The 22,420-nt window shown below is 40.5% G+C and overlaps 2 protein-coding genes across 2 annotated transcripts in view; both read left to right on the top strand.

The window, feature by feature from the left end:
• Positions 1-570: 570 nt before the first annotated feature.
• On the top strand, positions 571-13,257 carry ints7 (integrator complex subunit 7). The gene is made up of 20 exons (XM_079642488.1): positions 571-783; positions 929-1,058; positions 1,624-1,770; positions 1,934-2,071; positions 2,166-2,212; positions 2,937-3,136; positions 3,385-3,507; positions 3,590-3,707; positions 4,280-4,414; positions 6,027-6,124; positions 6,935-7,174; positions 7,811-7,948; positions 8,128-8,334; positions 9,067-9,261; positions 9,574-9,677; positions 9,794-9,862; positions 10,547-10,679; positions 11,510-11,608; positions 12,105-12,290; positions 12,860-13,257. Exons 1-20 carry the CDS (start codon positions 690-692, stop codon positions 13,139-13,141), a joined length of 2,883 nt encoding a protein of 960 aa, XP_079498614.1. The 5' UTR covers positions 571-689; the 3' UTR covers positions 13,142-13,257.
• A 2,011-nt stretch (positions 13,258-15,268) lies between these two features.
• The window catches only part of lpgat1 (lysophosphatidylglycerol acyltransferase 1), a 51,776-nt gene continuing 44,624 nt past the window's right edge, over positions 15,269-22,420 (top strand). Inside the window, exons 1-2 of the mRNA XM_079641885.1 lie at positions 15,269-15,847; positions 16,485-16,737. Coding sequence (XP_079498011.1) covers positions 16,500-16,737 — 238 coding nt within the window. The 5' untranslated portion in view covers positions 15,269-15,847; positions 16,485-16,499. The remainder of the gene's footprint in view (positions 15,848-16,484; positions 16,738-22,420) is intronic.

The raw sequence follows: 22,420 nt of genomic DNA, 5'->3' as shown, positions 1-22,420 counted from the left end.
AATACGACAGAAGTAGCCACGGTTGTTTATTTCTCTGAATATTTCCAGAAACTCTCGGAGTGTAGATCTATATTTCTATATCTATAATTTGAATATCATGTGGAAAATATTAGGACCAGCATATTGAAAGATAAGGCCTCAAACTTGAATATTAGTTACATTTACTGTAGGCCTGCCTTCATTTGACTGAATATAATATATATAATTAATGTGTGACATGGTGCCAACATTTCTGCTCTTCATGTATTCAAAACATATAGCCCTATCCTATTCCTATCCTACTTGTAAGTTAATAAACATTGAGAATACAACACATATAACACAAATTCTGGCAACAACAAAAAAGGTTTAGAGAAATACAATATTATTATTAAATGTAGTTGAGTAAAAATAAATATGATTGAGTCGAAAGACAAGGTAAGATAACCTAGAAGTAGGCTGCCTTACATTTGAACGAAAGTAATTAACCGAATAATTTTTAACAAAGAAGAAAAATGATCAACAGTGAAATGATACAAAATAAAATCTGACAATGTTGCTGTTGTTTTATTGTGAAAACGAAAACTACGCACCGGAAATACAATCACTGCAACATCCGGTTTTGTGTACTCTCGGTCTTTACAATGAAATGCTAACGGCCCATCGGTGATTTCAATCTTCTTTTTATTATTGAATAAAACTTAACAAAAATGTCGCTTTCTATTGCACGCACCTTCCTATCAGAGGCTTGTTATGGCGAACAAGAACTCGATGCTAATTCCGCTCTCATGGAGCTGGACAAAGGTGAGTTAGCTAACTTGCTAACTAGCTTATATCAGTCGTGATCCTGTGTGATGGGTCTTAGTTCCCATGTGTCTGTTTTGCCAAATGTAAACTGCTTGAAGAGTCCCTGCTTTGGTGTGACCGATGAAATTGCTCATTTGTTCAGGGCTGCGGTCGACAAAGCTGGGAGAGCAGTGTGAGGCTGTGGTGCTTTTTCCCAAACTCTTCCAGAAATACCCTTTTCCCATCCTCATCAACTCTGCATTTCTGAAGCTGGCAGACATCTTCAGACTCGGGTAAGAATGCTTTATAACTTGGTATTCAAACAGTAACATGTCCATTAACCTAAAAACAAAACATCAAGGGTTTCTAAAGTGGACCTTTCTCCATTTAGATGTAGCAAACTGACAACTGTCATACAGGTATAAGTCTTCAAAAGTATTACCTACATGTAACCTGGAGAAAGTGATTGATTTTAAAAGCCTCTTTTTAAAACGACCCTTCAAAGACGGGCAGCAACACATTTAATAATCTTGCAGACATAAAAATACATTACAATATAAAATGTAAACAAACAAAAAATACGGAAATATATATAGTTAATCAGCATTTTCAAGTCATTAACCTAAGTCACCAATTAATCAAAACAGAGAACATCATTGTCCTTACTTTTTGGAATGATGTTATTCAGTAGGTACAATGTATCAGCAAGTATTGTATAAATACATATTTTAAACATGAACAGATTAAAAGGTTTCAATAAATAACCATTTACCACATATTTTGTGTCTTTACTACTGGTTTTACTATGGTATATATCTCTTTATTTACATTTTTTTTTAAATGTCTCTCTGATTTCAGGAACAATTTTCTGCGTCTCTGTGTGCTGAAAGTGACTCAACAGAGCGAGAAACATCTTGAAAAGATCCTCAATGTGGACGAATTTGTCAAAAGGGTGTTTTCAGTCATCCACAGCAACGACCCTGTGGCCCGAGCCATCACTCTGAGGTAAATATGCGTGTACAAAAACAAATAATATTTGAACTAAAGTTTTGCTGGTTGCCTTCAGATTTACATAAGAAATAAGAGATATCCTGCAATGTTGTACTACTCTTTACATGCTTTCCAGATTATTTGAGGCTTGAACTCATCTATTTTTGTTTCTTTTCAGGATGCTCGGTAGTTTGGCCTCCATCATCCCGGACAGGAAGAATGCCCACCACAGTATTCGCCAAAGTCTGGACTCCCATGACAATGTAGAAGTGGAGGCTGCCATATATGCTGCTGCAAGCTTCTCAGCACAGTCAAAGTAAGATTGTTTCCTTACCCGCGCTCTGATGCATAAATACTGTATGTGATGATGTTTTGTATAAAATAGATTTGGTGTGTTTCCTGATTTTCAGAGACTTTGCAGCGGGGATTTGCAACAAAGTCAGTGAGATGATTCAAGGTAAAATCTTTATTCAGAACTTAAAATCTCACGTATCACTTTAGGTAAAAAAAAAAGCTTTACATATTACCTTTTTTCAGCATTGAATATTTGACAATTTTCCAAAGAAAAATGAAAAACGTAAACAAAAGCCTAAAATTGTCGATTAATGAGAATTTCCTCTACAGATGTCATAATATAACCAACTTTTTCAAACGTTCTTAAATATTTACAACTGTTTTTAAACAAACAGGCATTAAAATGTGATTATTTCATCACTTAGTTGAATACTCGATTCTGATTGGTCAATTCAGAACACGTGACACGTTGTTAATCCAGAAAAGACAGACCGCTGTCAAGGGTTTATTGACCGTTGTTAAGGACGCTCACATCTGCACAAAGAAGTTCGGTCGATTTAACTATACACGCGTCGGGCTCCTGATCTGCCTGTCGGGTGTTCTTTCCCCCATAATGACCGCCTCGCTGCACATTATCCCTTAATTAGCGTACACACTCTATTTGATAATCAAAATGAAACGCATACATTTGATTGTACATTCACAGACCGACAGAAGATGAATGTATGGATATTTGCAACCACCACTAAGAGATAGTGAATACTAATTTAACAAAATCCACAAATAATTTACCTCAATAATCACTGTTCAGCAGATCAGTGGTGGTTTGTACATTTATTTTGTATCTATAGAGTTTACATTCCTCTTCCTCCTTTGTCTCCACTCAGCTTTAGACACCCCGGTGGACCTGAAGCTGAAGCTGATCCCGATGCTGCAGCACATGCATCACGACGCCAGCCTGGCCTCCAGCAGCAGAGAGCTGCTGCAGCACCTGGTCAGTTCCTACCCCTCCACCCCCATGGTCATCGTCACCCTGCACACCTTCACCCAGCTCGCTGCCTCCTCCCTCATCGATATCCCAAAGCAGGTAGAACAATAACAGAGCTCCACCTCGTTCACACATTCAAATGTTTGTCTTTGAATATTGGATTTTATTTTATTACCACTATCTCTATTATTAAGATCTGGACTCTTCTACCTTTTTAGATTTGGAGACATTTGCTGCCTGTGATACCCTTTCTCCTCTTAATTGTGTTTCTTCAATTGTTCTATCCAAAAAGGAAAAAAATCTAAATTGTGTACTTTAACATTTTTTGTATTTCTTTATCTATACAGTTGCAGCTCCTCCTTCAGTACCTTAAAGACGACCCACGAAAAGCCGTGAAGAGACTCGCCACTAATGATCTGAAGCTCCTGGCTAAAAAGGCTCCTCACCTTTGGATCAGAGAGAACACTCAGGTAGAGTCACAGCTGCACCGTCGGACCGTCTTAATATTGGTTTCAAAATGTGTAGGTCATCTAAAGTGTTTCTCCTCGGCAGACGCTGTGTGAGTGTGCCCTGAGCAGCCCGTACAACAGCCTGAAGCTGGGGATGCTGGCCGTCCTCTCCACCCTCTCTGGAACCATCGCACTCAAGCAGTACTTTCACAATATGACGGGTACTTTTTGTTTTTAATGAATGAAATGTCCTATGTAAGAATTGGAATGGAAAGTTGTTATAAAACCTTTCAACTTTCTCCCCCTTGTGACCAGATTGCTTTCCCTTTTCCTCAAAGCCTAAAACGACACATTGTACATTCCGACCAGCAGGGAGAAAAGCAAGAAATATATTCATGAATTGTTATTTATTTTCAATTCTGTTCAGAGTAGTCTCAGTCCTCTTCATCCAACCGTACGCGGTCTCTCCCTCTCCTCTTGCTCTGTGCGTAGGCCGCCTCTCCCTCGTTGCACACATCGAGCTTTATGCAAATGAAAGCCTGATGGTGTTGCCAACATGCAAATGAGCAAATGACTTTTAGGAACTTCTGCAGTTAGTGCTAGGAGTTGGCAACACGGCAAAGGACACACTGCACATTTTTAACTCATGTTTGGGCTATTCATATTTACTCAATAATAATAAGTTTAAATTAAAATGTGTATATTGACACTTAAACCATGCTTTAATTGCAGGTTTGTTCCGAATGAGAGAAAGACTTGCGACTAATGAGTATTCCTCCAACTCTTTTCCCAGGTGGCTCTTCGGTTCCCCCCCGGCTCACAGACCTGGTTAAACTGGCACAAGAATGCTGTTACCATAGCAACCTGGCAGTGGCTGCTCATGGGATCGTAGTGCTCTCGAACATCGCTATTTCCTGTCCAGAAAAAGGTTAGTGATGGCAAGTGGTGTAGTGCCCGTGGTGAGGATTTCTGCCTCTAGCATGAACCATCGCTCCTGTGTGCGTAGACTCAAGAGGTTTCTCAATACTCTAATTTCCCCTCCTCGACTCCTATCCTCGACTCCTCTCTTCAAAACTTGGTGCCGCCCACAGGAGATGCGAGCGGAGCACTGAGGAGGGGAACCGAGGAGAGAGGAGTGGAAGCAGCAGGCGGTTAGAGAAATGAGAACTCCTCTCCTCTGAGCGGTCATTTTAAAGAGACGTCCGTTAATGATGACAGGAGACACAGCAGCCCTCTGATGGACAGATGTGTTCATGACGACTTATATATATTTACTTTTAATTCATTCACAGTGCGGTATAATGAGACAGTAACAGGCTACAGATGCGGACATATACACACACACATATATTGATATAAATATATACAATTTCAGAATCAAACAAGTATGAGAGCACTCTCATAATACTAATACACACTGTACCACACACACACCTACACACTGTACAACACACACCTACACACTACCACACACACACCTACACACCTACACACTGTACCACACACACCTACACACACACACCTACACACACACACACACACACACACACACACACACACACACACACACACACACACACACACACACACACACACACACACACACACACACACACACACACACACACACACACACACACACCTACACACTGTACCACACACACACACACACCTACACACTGTACCACACACAGCTACATGCTGTACCACACACACCCACACACACACACACACACACACACACACCTACACACTGTACCACACACAGCTACACACTGTACCACACACCACACACACCTACACACTGTACCACACACACACACACACACACACACACACACCTACACACTGTACCACACACAGCTACACACTGTACCACACACACACACACACACACCACACACACCTACACACTGTACACCACACACCTACACACTGTACCACACACACACCTACACACTGTACCACACACACCTACTGCTCCTAAAGCATATAATCAGGCTACAGCCGTTGTGTGTTTTATTATGTGAAGCACTAAATGGTTTTAGAAAAATATCGACTCTTTGTTTGTAGATATCTACTAAACTACAGCAAATACAGAAAGTAATGTAGGCCTGTTATACTGAGTATTATATATTATACACACTGCTTTGCTTTCTGCACGGACCTCACAGCTGTTCTCACTGTAAACATCGCGCTGCGATGAAAGCAGTTACTAAAATAATATCCAAGGGATGCATGCAGAGCTGTCATTGGCTGAGATAAGTCCGGCCGTGCGTCACGCCTCCACCGTTCCCGGAAATGCATCCATGGAGGAGCCGTGGAGGACCCATCAGTGTCTCCTCGGTTAGAGCTGCTCCAGAGAGCCTCCTCGATGCTCGATGCTTGGTCCTTGAAGTGCATTTAGAGAAATGAGATGTCCTTCAAAATGGCGCGCTGAAATTCATTAACGGGTCACTACCGGAGGAGTCGAGGAGTCGAGGAGGGGAAATTTGAGTATTGAGAAACCTCTTCAGTGTTTCTGTGTTCCTCCTCCTCAGATATAATACAGCTGGAGCAGGAAACCGTTTTGGGAGTTGAATCCCTTCTGATGCTCTGCAGTCAGGACAGCAGCTCCAGCGCACAGGCCACACTCAAAGTAAGACGTCTTGAAACCTTAAGGCATGTTTTGATGAATCCATCAGCTAAAGAGCTGGTGTTTAAACCTCATCTGGGATCAACCCAACTGTGTTTAAATCATAGTGTAGACAACCGTCATGTTCCTTAAACTGACATTGATGATCGATCTGTGGTTTTCTTTTAGCTATACTTTGACGTTATAGTTTCAGATTTGACATAGTTATAGTTTAAGATTGTATTTTACTTCAGCAAAGTTGTTACATGATGGGTTTTTTTTGGGAAGACATTAGGGCTGCTCAATTAATCGTATTTTAATCGCAATTACGATTTTGGCTTGCAACGATTATGAAAACAACATAATCGAAATAAAAAGATTATTTATTTAATTAAATAATTTTTTTAATTTATTTATAAATAATTTGTATTGGTTTTTCAGTTGAATTATACTTAAAGTTCAGGGTAATCAACTGTTAAAAACATACTGTTCAGATTTTTTTTTTCAATAAATGATGTTTTCAAAGTAAATTGATAATCGTTTTTAATAATCGTGATATCAATTATTGACCCAAACAATCGAAATTACGATTTTTGCCATAATCAAGCAGCCCTAGAAGACATTAAATATTTGAGATTTTGTGCCTACACATTTCAGTTATTTTCAGGCCTTTATGACGAAGTATTTTGAAGAAGAAACTAAAATATTTGTAATCTCTGGCCAAATGATTGCAGCTAAAGAGGGTAACATTGCTTTGCCAGCATTGCTCGCTAAAGCTACACTTTAAACGTCTACATTATGATTGAATGATTCCCTATTTTGTGTCTTCACTAGACCACCCTCACCTCATTGGTCAAACTGCTGAAAGGTCGACCTCATCTCAGCCAATCAGCGGTGGAGTTCCTGCTCGGTCAGCTCCATTTGTCCTGCGACTCCTCTCGTGTCCTCATGTGCCACGCTCTGGCCGCCATCGCCACCCACCTGCCCGTGCTGGGCGACGGGATGCTGGGGGACCTGGTGGACCTGTACAGGGTAGCCAGCCACTCCTCCACTGACAAGCAGCAAGAGCTTCTGGTGAGGGACTGCATCAGGCATCAGCTGCTGCTTGGACTGAAGATATAAGAGGACATGTCACCCCAAACTGTACCTTTTAAAAAAAAAATGTAAAACCTCTAAACTCTAGTGCTATGTGGTGTGAGTTGGTGAGTGTTGGAGATAACAGCCGTAGAGATGTCTATCTTCTCTTAAATATAATGGCAATACATCATTCAAAGATCTTGATGTGAGCATTTTAATGTAGAAGCTTTTTTATTTCTAAAGCACACCCTCATAAACAAGAGAACACAAGCCTCTCGTCCTTAAGCAGATACAGGCTTACTTATTCGCAGTGATACAAAGAAAAGACTTTGCTCACTTTGAGCACCAAAAGCTGCTCAACATCTAGTTCCATTTGTTCCAGACATGGCCGACATCTCCACGACAAACCTTTAAGAAGAAATTGTTATATCTATGATCGGCCCAGGCACACCTGTTTTCAATAACAAATTTAACTTTTTTAGCTAAAGATAACTGCTAGCCCACAACTATGTTAGAATAGCTGACATTGCATTCAGCTCTAAAATATGTTCTGGTTCCTATACTTTAATGCCCTTGTATTTCTCTGAATTTGGATTTCAACACTCATCTCTCCCTCTGTGATCGCTGCTGCAGGTTTCCTTGGCAACAGTGATTTTTGTTGCCAGCCAGTCGTCTCTGTCAGCCGAAGTGAAGACGGTCATCAAACAGCAGCTAGAGAATGTAGCAAACGGCTGGACGGTGTACCGCATCGCACGACAAGCCTCACGCATGGTAATCTCTTATGCTCGTACAATTCAAGACATGTGCTATAATATGGATTAACATTTAAGGCTTTGTACAGTTGCTTAAGGTCTGCAGGCAAAAATATCTAAATGTTTGAAATAAAAGGTTGCTAATAACTGCCAAATCTTGCACATGACCCATAATGAGATGTTATCGTTAATCTGCAGGGATGCCACGAGTTCTCCAGCGAGCTGTACCAGAGTATGCGCACGCGAGTGGCGTCAGAGCACTTCTACTTCTGGCTGAACAGCCTGAAGGAGTTCTCCCAGGCAGAGCAGTGTCTGAGTCACGTGGAGGACGGAGACTACAGTGGAGCCATGACCGCCATCGCTGAGGCGCTGCGCTCCTACCAGAAGGGCATCGCTTCTCTCACAGTCAGTCCACTCTCAGGCTTCTGCATGTCCTAAACATGAATACAATTCTTCCTCTTACGTCATCAATAAATAATGCTTAAAGGGATCGTACCAGCTCGAAGATAAAAATGTATTACTGTGGACGGGGGCGGCAACAAAACACATTTGAACCACCTAAAAGAAAGTATATCGGTTTGAATGTGCGCTATACTTAGTACTCTGGTATCACCTCAAGCCGTTATCTATGCTTTCTTCAGAGCAACCAGACTCTTTCATCTTGCAGAACAAGGAAGCTGCCATATTACCAATGCCTCAGTCGATGACTTTGTGTTATTGTGTGACTTTTGTGTTTTAAAAAGGTAAGTCCTGATTCACCAAGGTCACACAATAACAAAAACAAATGAACAGTAAAAGACCAGCAACCCCTCTGTTCTACAAGGTTCGATTATTGTTCTTGTCAACGGAGTCTGGTGGCTTTGAATAGAGCTTAGATAACGGCTTCAGTATGAACCCAAAAGGGAGTACTGTAGGCAATACTCTATTACCAAGTGCTTTGTACAGCCATCCAAGCTAACCCTTTAACCTGCTGTTATTCAGAGCAGACTCGTGTTATCACAGCATCTCAAATCGCTAACGGATTAACTTCCCTTAAACCTGAGTGTATTTTGTTTCTGTTAACGAAATGAAGAACAGTGCCATCATTCAGCGGTAGTGTGTATGTATGTGCTGTATCTGACTCCTCTCTCCCTGCAGGCCGCCAGCACCCCTCTGAGCCCGCTCTCTTTCCAGTGTGAGTTCATCAAGCTGCGCATCGACACCCTGCAGGCCCTGTCGCAGCTCATCTGCACCTGCAACAGCCTGAAGACCAGCCCCCCCCCCGCCATCGCCACCACCATCGCCCTGGCCTCAGGCAACGACCTGCAGCGCTGCGGCCGCATCGCCATGCAGGTAAAACTCTGACAGTGAGGTACAAACACTCAGGATGTTTCTCACCAAAAGGCTAAAGGGTCGGGCTGCAGTTATTCATTGTTTTTATTATCAATCAATCAATCAGCTGTTTTACTCAAAGGCCAGGGTCTTTTCTCACATGTCTTATTTTGTCAGCACAGGGAGAAAAGCAGGAAATCCCCATATTTGAGAGGGGGAACAACTTCTGACATGTTAGGAATCAGGACTAATTTGAGGATTTGAGATGTTGGTAGTATAAATGAACAAATGTACTTACTCATCAGGTCAATGTGTTTTCTCTCTTTTTCCCAGATGAAGGTTTGCATGGATGAGTTCAGAAGTCTCGCAGCTCGATACGCTGATTTGCACCAGTCGTCGTTTGACGCTGATTATGCCACCCTGCGTAACGTGGAGCTGTATCCTCAAAAAGTCCCATCACACTTTTAAAAGTATTTTTGTCAACCCTGCTTTCTCTGCTGTGATGTCTCCTTTCTATAATGTTGTCATTTCTCTTTAACTGCTGACTGCTCAGACAACAACAGAGCTGTTTGCTCGTCTCTCACGTTATAGAGGCTCTAATACTGGACCCTCAGGCAGCAAGGTGAGAGCCACAAAGTTCATTCATTTGTTTGGTGTAGGACAACGTTTAAAATATAAATTGGTCTAGAATTGATCTTGTATCTTTTGAGAAAATATATTTAGTGTGAAATTACGTCTATGTATTTGATAATCGGGACTAGAGAGTTTTTGCTGGCTTAATAAATGGGGGAAACACTGATTTTGGGGAAGACGGCCATAACAAAAGGAACAATTATCAACTTATTTGTAATAAATTATATTGATTTTGTCAAGGGGAGGCGTGTGGCGCAGTGGTTAGTGCGTTGGTGTTTGGACCAGGGGGGCACAGGTTCAAACCCCACTTCAGTCAGCATGTCGTTGTGTCCCTGAGACACTTCACCCCAAATTGCTCCTGTGGGGATTGCCCACAGTATTGACTTTGGATAAAAGCGTCTAACAAGTAATGTAATGTCAAGAATCGTGATTTAACTATTTCAGCATGATGTATGGATGTGGCTTTTTCGTAAACCGCTCATTAGACATGGATGACAACTAATCCAAATCTTCTGCATCTTTATAAATCTTTCTTCTAAAAAGGTTTTTCACTGTACCGTGTACTTGAGTGTTTTCTGTAGAAAGTGCTTTGCGGTAACACACATCATCCCGGGAGGCTTCTCCTGGCAGACGTTTGTCTGTAACAGATTGTGTCTCTCTTCCTGTAATCTAGCTTTCAGGAGTACGGCACCCTGGGCTCGGTTCAGACGGAGAGTGAGTATGAGCGCCGGATGATGTCGGTCTTCAGTCGAGTGTTGGAGGAAGTGGAGGGTCTCACCAAGAAACACCCTCCTGTCTCACACCTGGTGAGATTTTATTCTGGGTTTCTAACTTTTAAAAGCTGGTTTCGTATTTTAAATGATACGGTAAAGGTTTGAAATATACCTGAATGTAAATATAATCCTTCTAAAATGCTTTATTTTCCACACAATCTGATGATCTATTTATTCAATCACTCAAATTAACTACATTTTTTAATATTTAAAATCCAGTCGTCTTTATTTTTGGTTTAATTGCTTGAATTCTGCTCTTCAAAAGCGGTTTAATCATGACCATATAATAACAAAAAATAATATTTAATAGCTTTGATCACAACATTTTCTAATGCTGACTGACTCATGCTCTGCTTTAACTTGTGTTATACATGTAGAGCAGTGTTTTTCAAACTTTAAGGACCACTTAACCAATAAAAAAACACTCGCGGACCACCTAACTCCACAAATATCCAAAAACACATCGTTTTTCTAGAACAGATTACAAATTGCCTGAAAATGGTACAAACAAGTGGCAACATGTGTGACGAAGGTGTTGCGCTGGGCTATATCATGCAATCGAAAGTAAATGTAAGCTCGGTCCATTGCGGAGATATTCCTGCGAGAGTGCGGAAAACTTAAATTGATTTATTTATTTCAAATGTGAAATTTTACCGATATACTCACGGGCCACCAATGGTCCGCGGACCACACTTTTGAGAAGCACTGATTAGAGCATGTGTTCAGTGTTTCTTTCTAAATAATTGCTTTCTTTATTTAAGTTTTTTCTTTACTGGGTATTCAGAAGAATAAATGTAACTTGGTTAAATGAAATGTCCTAAAGTGTCAATATTGACGATGTATTGTTTGTTATTGTTTCTCAGCATACAGGTTGCCTCTGTGACGCCGTCATAGCTTTGCTCAAAGTCCCGCTATCTTTCCAGAGGTATTTCTTCCAAAAGCTCCAGTCAACAAGCATTAAGGTACAGCAACTTATAATTATTATATTAGACAATTACTAAAAATATACATCCCTATTCTCAATTAAATATGCCAAACAGAATATGATGCAGTAGGAAATGAGAAAGAGTTTACTGTGTATATACTAGTTATAAATGTACATGTAACTCATGTATGAAGCATGCATGTATTATTTCTCTCTTCTTTAAGGGAAAAAATGCAGTACAAGTTTAAACATTATCTTTGTGAAGTTTTATTAGATTGAAATATCCTCAGGACCACATAAATAATGCCCTTGGTTGTTGATGAAAAGAAGGAAGAAGGGGGAAGGCACACCTGTTAACTCTGATGTTTTTATTTGACCTAATAAACTTTTTGGCAAACTCCCTTCAAACCTATCTTTAGATTATATTAGGGCAGGGCAACATACAGCACAGTTTTCAGCTACTTATATATATGACAGTCTTTCTTCAACTCTTTTTTAAGCTCACGCATTTAATATTTGATTTTTCTCTCCAGCTCGCCCTCTCTCCGTCCCCGCGGACGCCCAGCGAGCCGATCCCGGTGCAGAGCAGCCAGCAGCTGACTCTGAAGGTGGAGGGCGTCGTGCAGCACGGCTCCATACCCGGACTCTTCAGGAAGATCCAGTCCGTCAGCCTCAATGTCACTTCAGTCCTGCAGAGCAAGACGGGAACCGACCTCAAGGTATCCAGTGATTTCATTCATCTTTGGTTATTGCTCAATAATGCAAATATTTCAGAATAATAGAAAAATCTGTAGTCCCTTTTTTATATTGGGCTGAGCATTATATCCACATCATGTCCATATTGGGACATTAGGATAGATACGTCTTATCATTCGTATATCATCATATTCTAACATTACAAACAGTAAGTCATGTATTTTCCAGGTTTAAAGGCTGCATTTCAAAAAGTGATGTCATTTTCTGAATTTAACAGATTCTTCAAATGTTTTTTTAGTCATTTTGTTCACATTGCTGGTGATTATTTATCAAAAATATCAGTGTCATTATTTGGGAAACCACCAAAAGTCAACCCTACAGTATCAATATCGAGATATCGGATAAAAGAAAATGCCGATTTGATTTGACTCCATAAAGCTCATATTGGGTATATGCAGTGCAAGTACATCTACATACCTGTACTGTATTTATCAACAGATCATGCTAGCTCTGGCGTTTGTACTTCCGTTTGTTGTTGTGTTGCTGCTCTAATAATGATAAGAACAAACATATTTGTCTTTTCCCTTTCCAGATTCCACTCGACAGTAAAACCAATGAGATCGAGCAGCGTGTTGAACCCCACAACGACTACTTCAGCACTCAGTTCCTGCTGAACTTCTCCGTGTTGGGCACCCACACCGTCACTGTGGAGGCCTCGGTGGTGGACGAGAGTGGCATCGAGTGGAAGACGGGGCCCAGGACCACGGTGTCGGTCAAATCTCTGGAGGATCCGTACTCTCAGCAGCTCCGCCATCAGCTGCAGCAGAATGCCGCTCAGCCTGCTCCACAGAGGAGTGCATACGCCCGCTTCTAGCCAATATCCTCAGTGCTTCACCGTCAAAAACAGGTTAAGCTTGTGTACTTGACCTTGTAGAAACTGAGTTTGTACATATTGTTTTTCAACGATTAAAAGATCAGATTTAATTTTCATGCTGCACTTTGTTTGTAATTCTTTCAAATTAATGTTGAGCGGGTGAGGGTGCTGATGGTGAAGATTTTCAGTAGGGGTGCTCCGATCGCGAGAGTCTATCGCATTACGTACAATTATGACACTTTTCTCTGTGCGCGGCAAAACAAGCTCGCCAAATTGGCTTCACCGGTCTGGCAGTATTTTAAGGTGTCCGAAAATGACAATAAAATAGCGGTATGCAACGTGTGTGAAGCAGAAATCCTGTAGCTCCACCCGCTGTGGCGGAGCAAAACACACGCTAAGAGTTAGACCTAACAAAACACTTAGCTATTTTATCTACCTCTGGGACTAGCAAAACTAGTTACAAATATATGTATTCTTCACTGTCGGGTTACTCATTACTGGATCAGTGAGCTGCATGAGATACTGACAGGCTGTCAGGAGAGATGTTATTATCGAAAGTTAATGTAAACTTGAATAATGTACTTCATTTGAATATAATAATTATGTTGGTTGTTCTTTGTGGAAGCGCCAGTGAATGAGCCCCATTTAACTGAGTTATAAACATCACTTTAAATGGAAGATCCCCATAGGTCCCACCCACTCGATCGGATCGGCGATCCGTATTGGCCGATACTGATTTAGGCGATCGGCCCCAAAATCGGCGATCGGAGCATCCCTGATTTTTAGCATCAAATCAAGGTAGGTGACAAGTGGAAAAAAATGTACAGTGGACACTGGATTTACAGTGTAGTCTATTCTGCATGAAGTGTAATGGCATAAAGAGCCATCAGGGGGCACACAATAGTCATTAACTGGTCATCATTGTGTGACAGCACAAATATCTCTCATGCCAATTCCAGACTTGTCAAATCATTCAAATGTTAGTAATTATGTGTATATTATAGTTTTATGTATGAATACCTTCGATGTAACATTCAATTTCACCGAGCACAACTACTTTTCCTGGTATTTCGCCCTATAATTAAAACAGTTTGACTATCTTGGAGGCGTGTGGCGCAGTGGGTAGAGCCTTGGTGTTGGGATCAGGGGTCGAAGGTTCAAACCCCACTGCAGTCAGCATGTCGTTGTGTCCCTGAGACACTTCACCCCAAATTGCTCCTGTGGGGATTGTCCACAGTATTGAGCATGTAAGTCGCTTTGGATAAAAGCGTCTAACAAGTAACGTGTAATGTAATCTCAAATTCTTCCAACATAACAGAATGATGCAAACTCCAAAAGCCCACACTGTTTCCGGTTAAAATTAAAGTAAGTACATCGATGTTTACGGTGAACTCACGCACCCATATACCGATGATGATGTAACCTGTGAACGACTCACGGCGGCCGGGAATGAGTCCAGATTATTTAAGATGAAGTCATAACGTTTAGTCACTACATGAGCAAAGCAGCTTCTTTTTTATAGATACTGAAGCCATCAGCACTTGACATCAGAGTCTGCGCACTTAAAGCTGGCGTCAGGTGAACGCGGGAGCGTCAAGTGAGAAGGATTAAAAAGTAAAAGCTCCGCACCTGGTTTTCAAAATAAACTTTTGCTTAACACACTGCATTTTTGTACAATATATATATATATATATATATATATATATATATATAAAAGAAACATAGCCTACTTCAGGTTTAATGTAGTGGAAGTAAACCTTCTCCATATTAATAATATGACATCAATAAAAAGTCAAGTAAAAATAGCAATACCACAAGGTGGAAGGACTCAAGTAAATGTCCTCCATTAAACAAATGGAAGACTATATTGTCTCAACCAATATAATCAAATTATGTTTTTTGATTCGAGTAGATTTTTTAAATAATCTGATTTTGCAGATTAACTAATACAACAATGAAATCCCTAGAACAATATTGTATTTGTTTAGTATATAAAAAATAATAATATATACATAATAATATAATATATATTTGTGTCTTTTATTATACTGAGCTGATTTCGAGACCTAGACCCTTGCCTATGCTTTTATTTTGAAGGGAAAGTGAACTCACTTCCGCTCTCACTCTCGTGGTCTTTTGTGTACATTGACGCTGCTGAGAATCGAGCTCTAGAGAAAGATAACGGGTCCTGCGAGTCTATAAACGAAAAAAATCTCAGCTCTCTGTATTACATGAGCATATGTCGTGTATAGTTTGTGTTTGCGTTTATTTAACCGTCAGCGTTAACCCAACCCCCGGATCCGAACTATCCTCCATCTTCGCTAATGGGAGCCGCCGTGTAACATTAGCTAGCTAACCTGACGATGATGATGAGGATGATGATGATGCATCGGAGGATTTATCCCGGTGTCTCTGACTGAGATGGAGCCAGCGACACTCTGCTGCTTGCTAGCTAGCTAGCGAGCTAACGGAGCCCGCCGGGGTCCACGGTGCAGCCGAGCCGCCCTGAGAGAGCCTGATGGGTGCTGCTGCAGCTTTGCTTTCACACATCTCCACCCGGGCCAGAGACATTTCAGAGACCATGTCCAATGGCACAAAGATGCTAACATAACCGTTTAGGTTAGCCACACGTGACATCGTTTATCTCGATCCAGCATTTAGCTTAAACCCCTGGCCGTCCTTGGATGCTTCATTGACATTTACTGGGTGAGTAACAGCATTATTACTACATTATAGGGTCGGGCTATATTCTGGAGGAGGCGAGCGGATATTGCACTTTGCACCAGCCTCCAGACATCCGAGTTTGGTAAAATACCTGCACACTCCAGCTTGTTCGATACTTCTATTATTTATGTTAGAGTGATTTACAATTATGTCATAACCCAGGGTTGTCATACCGGTCATATTTCTTTACATATGTTCCCGTTATGCTAACTCCCTGCTGCTAGCTAGCATGCCATGAAGTGTACCACTGGTACCACCACGTCCCGGGCGACTGGTCCTTTTATGGTCCTGTCTATGCATGCATTACTGTAAAGGCTAGGCAGCTAGCTAGCAGGAAATCACGAAAAATCACAGTTCATGATAAAACCCTTTGAATAAAAACCACAAGAGAGAGTCCACTACCAGTGTGCTGCAATTCGTGGAATAGCCTCACCCTTAACCGGTTAGCGGCAGCCCCACTCCATTAGGTGTTAGTATAAACCAAGGTTTGTTGTGGATGTTATTTGCACATCATTCTGTTTATCGTAAGGATAATGTTGTGTACACACACACATGACTCGTCCTTTATTGGTAAACCAAGCCTAGCCGAGATACTAACAGCTGTGTCTCTGTGTTGCAGACGGTGTGTTTCAGGATGGCACAGCTCTTGGACGGGGCCGGCAAACTGGGCTGGGTTCTGCTCAAGTCTGTGATCCGTTTCTTGTTTATGTTGTGCAACAACTGTGTAGCCATCCCATCCTACTGTTTATACCTGCTGCTTCTCCAGCCACTTAGAATATGGGACAGCCCGACTTTCTGGTACATCGAAGGAGTCATGTTCAAATGGATGCTGGCCATGGTGTCTTCATGGGGCTGGATCGCAGGTTATACAGGTAAGATACTTTATGATGTACACACACAGCCATTGTTCCACATGGTGCCTCGCATGCAAAGGTATTTTTGAATGCCACACTAAATGTTATACAGGTTACTGATGAGTAAGACTGAACAATATTGCTTTTGATAGATCCTTTAGTTATAAACCGGTAACAGCCATAGTGATGGGCATATGTTTCACTGAAAAGCCTACAAGGTTTTGCAATGACATTAACCTCTGTGCTCAAAGACTCTTCTCTGTTGGCTCAATAAATGTTTGTTTACTACTCGATTAAAAGTTACAAGGCTGTTTTTAATCCAACCAAATGTGGTAGTTAGCAACACATCCTTTTATTTAATGTATACAACATTAACCAACATATAATTATAGGTTATGTTTGAGTTATGGATGCCTTTTGATAGTATTCGTTGTTTTCATATAAACCCCTACGCTAGTATTTATCTCGTGTTGTACTAAAGGAGAAAGCACGTATGTAGTATTTTTTGTGATGCAGCTAACACATTATTTTTCATCCATGTGGTTAGAAGAGTCTTTTGAACATTCATTTTGAACATCAGGAACCTTTGTCAGACAACCCTTTTGCCTTTCTAACATCGCAACGAATATTTGTTTTTCACAGAAACCTTTGTTTACACCATTGACTACAATCTCAATACAAGAGACGCACACATTAAGCTCAGGTTCAGAAACAGGGTTAGGACAGATGGTTGAGTGATAGTTTGCAGTTGCACTTTGTTCCTCTTTCAATGGGGCATTTCCATATAATAAAGCAGTGTGCTTCTTTAGATTAGATTACACTAGATTAGATAAACTATTGGTCCCACATTTGGAACCTGTCATAACATTGGTTGCAATTCTCCCCTTGAAAAGATTGTTCCTGTTTGTATAGCTAAATACTGTACGTCCACCTTTTTACTATTGCTGCATCTGTCACTATTAAGCATTCAATGCATTAGTTGCAGAGCTGCAAGGATTAGCCCATTCATTGATTTGTTCATCACAACATAATTAAACAATATTGTGCGTTGATGATTTCTTCGATGTGATATTGAAGGAGCAATACCAACATTAGCTCTTTCCAGTTGCTCAAATCTGAGTTATTTGATTAATTATGTCTTAGAAGTAAAAGGTTAAGACGATTTGAACGTGTCCCGCTGGTGAAGCATTTTTTCACGTTTGTTCTTATGTCATAGAGAAAGTGAGAAACTTGTCAGCGGAGTGATCAAGAATGACGCCATGAGAAACTGTGTTTAGTGATAAGGTACAGAGACTGTATGACAAACGCACATAATTGACACGTATAGAAGAACAGCTGGATATAACGAGTGTTTGTTGTTTCCTCTCAGCTGAAGTGATTCAGCGGTGTTTGGTTGCTCAGAGCAAAATGCTTACAAATTGCTAAGTGGTGAACATGGGGAGCAACAAGGTGTGCTGATTAATAATGCAACGCGTTCAGCCTATAGAACACCTGGTGTTGCGTTGAGTAATTATATGTGTTACTTTGATTGACAGTGTGTGGAAGTGGGTTGATATCAAGTAAAGCATACACTGTCACTTTGATGCTATTCATACAAATGGTTAACTACAATTCAGTCTGGAGAGTCATCAGATGTTATGCATTTCTTTGCAGCTATAGTGCGTCATAACTCAGTTTCTAGCCAACGAAAAGGTACCGGGCCACATCATTATTTTAAATGTCACTTCAATGAAACACAACTTTTTTTTATCCACGGGATAATTGATGGTGATAAGTTCAATGTTAAGACAAAATAAGAACCTTTTGTATTTATTTGATAGATAAAAGAATACTACATTTTTATACGTTTTCTTCTTCAAAAGCATGCCAATTGTTAAATCTTTGGTATTATTGTTTGCAGATATTGGCCCCCATTACAAATAAAAACAATGCAAACAGTAGAGCTTTAATGGTTAGCAGACTAATAGAGAAGTCAATCACTAGAAAAATGATTGCCACATGAACACATTATTTATCAATAAATCTAAAAAAAGAAGTCGGCAGATTGATCGATAAGGAATATAATCCTTAGTTGCAGCCCGAGTTAATAACCTGACTAACAGAGAGAGAGTAAATCAGTACAAAAGATGAAATACTGGCAATACAAACATAGCATGAGATAAATGCTTTTTGGTGGAGGGGTCAGTGACCCCCAGTGCTAGGTCACTTTGCCAGAGATTAACCCCGTCACTAGAGATGTCCCGATCCGATCACGTGATCGGGGATTGGAGCCGATCACGTGATTTTCAAAAGATCGGAATCGGGAGGAAAAAAATCGGGGATTGGGATTTTGTTTATTTTTTTTTTTTTTATAATTTTTTTTTTTTTTTTTTAATTAAATGTTACAAAACAAAAATGACCATGTTCAAGTCTTAAAGTCATCCTGAGGCCTTAGTTTTGGTTTCAAATGACAGAACATCATGTATGTGTTGCTTCTTTGGGGCTTGTTTTCATAGACCTGGTTGCTTATTTCTCTCAAATCTGGCAACACAGTGGGCAGGGTGCAGTGTCTAATTGTAGCAGTAAGCTAACGAGTACTGAAAGCTTTATTTTGTTTTGATCCAATGCTGCACAACTGAACTGATCCAATGCTGCTGTGAAAAAAAGAAGCTATATCCATGTTGGATAGAAGATCCAATTTAAATTAAAAAAAAAACCTTAAGGGACAACTTGAATGCTTTTTTTCTTTTTTTTCTCTTAATGTATTGCATAAAGATCGGATTGGGAAAAATCGGTATCGGCAAATTGTCAAAAACAAATGATCGGATCGGGAGCAAAAAAAGGTGATCGGGACATCCATACCCGTCACCTTCACCTCACAGGACCCTCCTGGGTAACCTCCAGTTCCCTGCACTGTGAATGACCTTTGAATGTGGATAACACATATCATATAAATGCTAACAATTTCAATACAACATGTTCCTACTTGTGTGCTATATTTACAACATGCCGAAAGACAAATGTTTACTTTTGGTTGTGTCATTAGAGGTCAAATATCGATGTTTCTATTAATGTTGTGTTAGTCCTGCACATGCGCTCAATAAATGCTAAATGTGTGTCAAGGCAACGAGGAAACTCATAGCTTGACCCGCTGCAGTCTGGAAGCTGAGGATGGATGTTGCATCACCTCCCGGGAGAAACATAACAATAGGGCTTTGTAGATCCTACACAGACTTGTTATTGGCACCACACTAGTGACCTGTGCTGTATCTGCTTTGTCATTGGGACAACTTGGACAGAAAGACACAAGATGTTTTTGTATGAACACTTTGTTTGAGTTTGAAATGCATACTGCCAAATAAGCACCTTTACTGGCGGCTTTTAGCTAAACACAAACACACATACACACACACACACACACACACAAACACACATACACACACACACACACACACACACACACACACACACAAGGCACCGATGGACTTCATTCTCTGCTCAGGTATCCATTAATACTCTGTTATTGCTTAACATAGAAAAAATAGATGTTTGCTGCTATATTAATGCTGTGAATTTCAAATTGAGAGCTTTTTAAGTACAGACTTTGGAGAGTAGAGGTGAGAGTTTCTTCGAGGCAAACACTGTCTTGTTATTCTTGAGTGTGTATAATGAAAGGTTTCCTTAAAACTCAAGTTGGCCTAAGCAGTAATGATGCATTTTTGTGCCGGATTAAATAAACACAGGTGTGTTTTTGTTGCACCAGTGAGAGAGAAGATCAGACTCTAGTTCTTAAGGTGTGGATTTTATTTATATGATATCAAAGACGGGCTGCAGGATGTGATCAGAGGAAAGATTTTCCTCGCAAAAAGCAATTAGGCACATGCGTATAGCTTCAGAGGGATATCCTCCCCGCAGTTCTTGAGAAAATGTAATTATGACAACTGCTGGAGTTCAGCTCTACTCCACCCAGTGATGTGTGTTCAAGCCATTCATCCATAACTAAAACAACTCATCCCTTTGGAAAGATTCTCATTTTTAATAAAGAACAGGCTCACCCATGGATAAGCTAATATTGCTATAATTACCTGGACTACTTACCTGCACAGATCATCATAAACCCCCTTCCTATTGTGTTATAATGTATTATATAAGCTAATGTACTGCCAGCTAACAGATAGACGGATGAATGTGCGGTTTCTTCCCGTTATTTGTTAAGTTGACTGATTGGGTGTTTGGTCTCAGTTGATTACGTATTCTACGGTCAATAAGTCATTTTGTATAGCTTTTTGCACGCTGAATAACTCATTTTCAAGACATTATGAATAGCTTTCATAGCTTTTTTAGTGGCACTACTGCTGTATTGCCATTTGACCTTGCCCCGTTTTCCCTGTTGTTTAAAAAGTGTGCATGAGGCCTGATCAGAGAGACACACACACACACACACACACACACACACACACACACACACACACACACACACACACACACACACACACACACACACACACACACACACACACACACACACACACACACACACACACGACAGTGGAGAGGCAGGTGCTCTAAAGCCAGCAGGATTAAGTCTTATTGCATGTGGGATGATTGGGGTGACTGTTGGGTCTGTGAGAAGATCAAAGATGGTGGTTGTGAGATTGCAGACGATGCCCATTTGTTCCCCAGTATTTAATTTAGTTATTCATGTGCCTGTAAACAACGGATATAACACAGCCAGACCTTCGATCACTGCCTGTTGTCCATACCAACTCAATAATCTCAAGCAAAGATGCAACTATTAGGAAATTAATACATTTGTTGGATTTATATACAATTTTAAATTTGCGACTGTTTTGACTGTTATTTACACCGCAGCAACTGCAAACTATGCTGCTTTTCCCTTGAATAGTTTGGGCATTTACTGTAATTTGCTGTAATTTCTCACAGCCCAGAGGTGATACCTAAAGACAAAGATGTTCAGTTTAAATATATGAAAAAAACAGCATCAACAGGAATCAGATATTGGCACCATTGCTTGAAAATGTACCGTTGCATCAGATTTCTCGTATCCAGTTAAAAGGTTCATCACATTTCTGTTTGTATGCATACATGTGTTGGTACAGGAATGATCCGATTTCAGATGTGCTCGGCAGTTGTGAGGGCTGGAGTAAATTCAATGTGTAGCTTTCACTTTGAAGCTATAACAGAAGCTGCTGTTGGTTTGTTAAAGCCTCGGCACAGCCATCGTGCTCCCACACAAGTGTTATCAGTTACTTGGCTGATTAGACTTTCTTCTCTGGCCTGTGTGGGTGTGCACAGATCACATTTGATTGACGTCTCTCTAACTTAACGATCTTAATTGTACATTGTTTAGACTGAGAAAATGGAAAGCTTTATGTATCATTTCGGTAAATAGACATGAGCGGAGATCCGTTGTACTTTACATCTTTGCCATATTATGTCTTCTCTGATATGAAAACTCTTCTGGTTTTATGAAGGTTTTTCTGCATGCTGGTAGGGGCTTTGTGGCTTTCATTTAGGAAAGGAACACTGTTGGTTTACTGCTTATGCACTTTGGTAGAGGTTCAGTGTGTGAACTCCTGTTGTGGAAGAGACAACACAGCATGGAATAAGGAACACCCAAAACATGTTCGCATAAATGGCGACTGATATTTATTTCCCCTGATGTGTAGTAAGATTGTGGGCTATTGATATACATGAACAA

This window comes from Notothenia rossii (genome assembly GCF_949606895.1).
Source record: "Notothenia rossii genome assembly, chromosome: 8".
Classification (NCBI taxonomy): Eukaryota; Metazoa; Chordata; class Actinopteri; order Perciformes; family Nototheniidae; genus Notothenia; species Notothenia rossii.
This window is presented reverse-complemented; position numbering and strand designations above follow the sequence as displayed.

Coding starts and splice junctions, on each gene's coding strand:
- ints7 (XM_079642488.1), top strand. CDS start 690: ATGTCGCTTTCTATTGCACGCACCTTCCTATCAGAGGCTTGTTATGGC. Junction 9,262..9,573: donor GCGGCCGCATCGCCATGCAG/GTAAAACTCTGA, acceptor TCTTTTTCCCAG/ATGAAGGTTTGCATGGATGA. Junction 9,863..10,546: donor CTGGACCCTCAGGCAGCAAG/GTGAGAGCCACA, acceptor CCTGTAATCTAG/CTTTCAGGAGTACGGCACCC.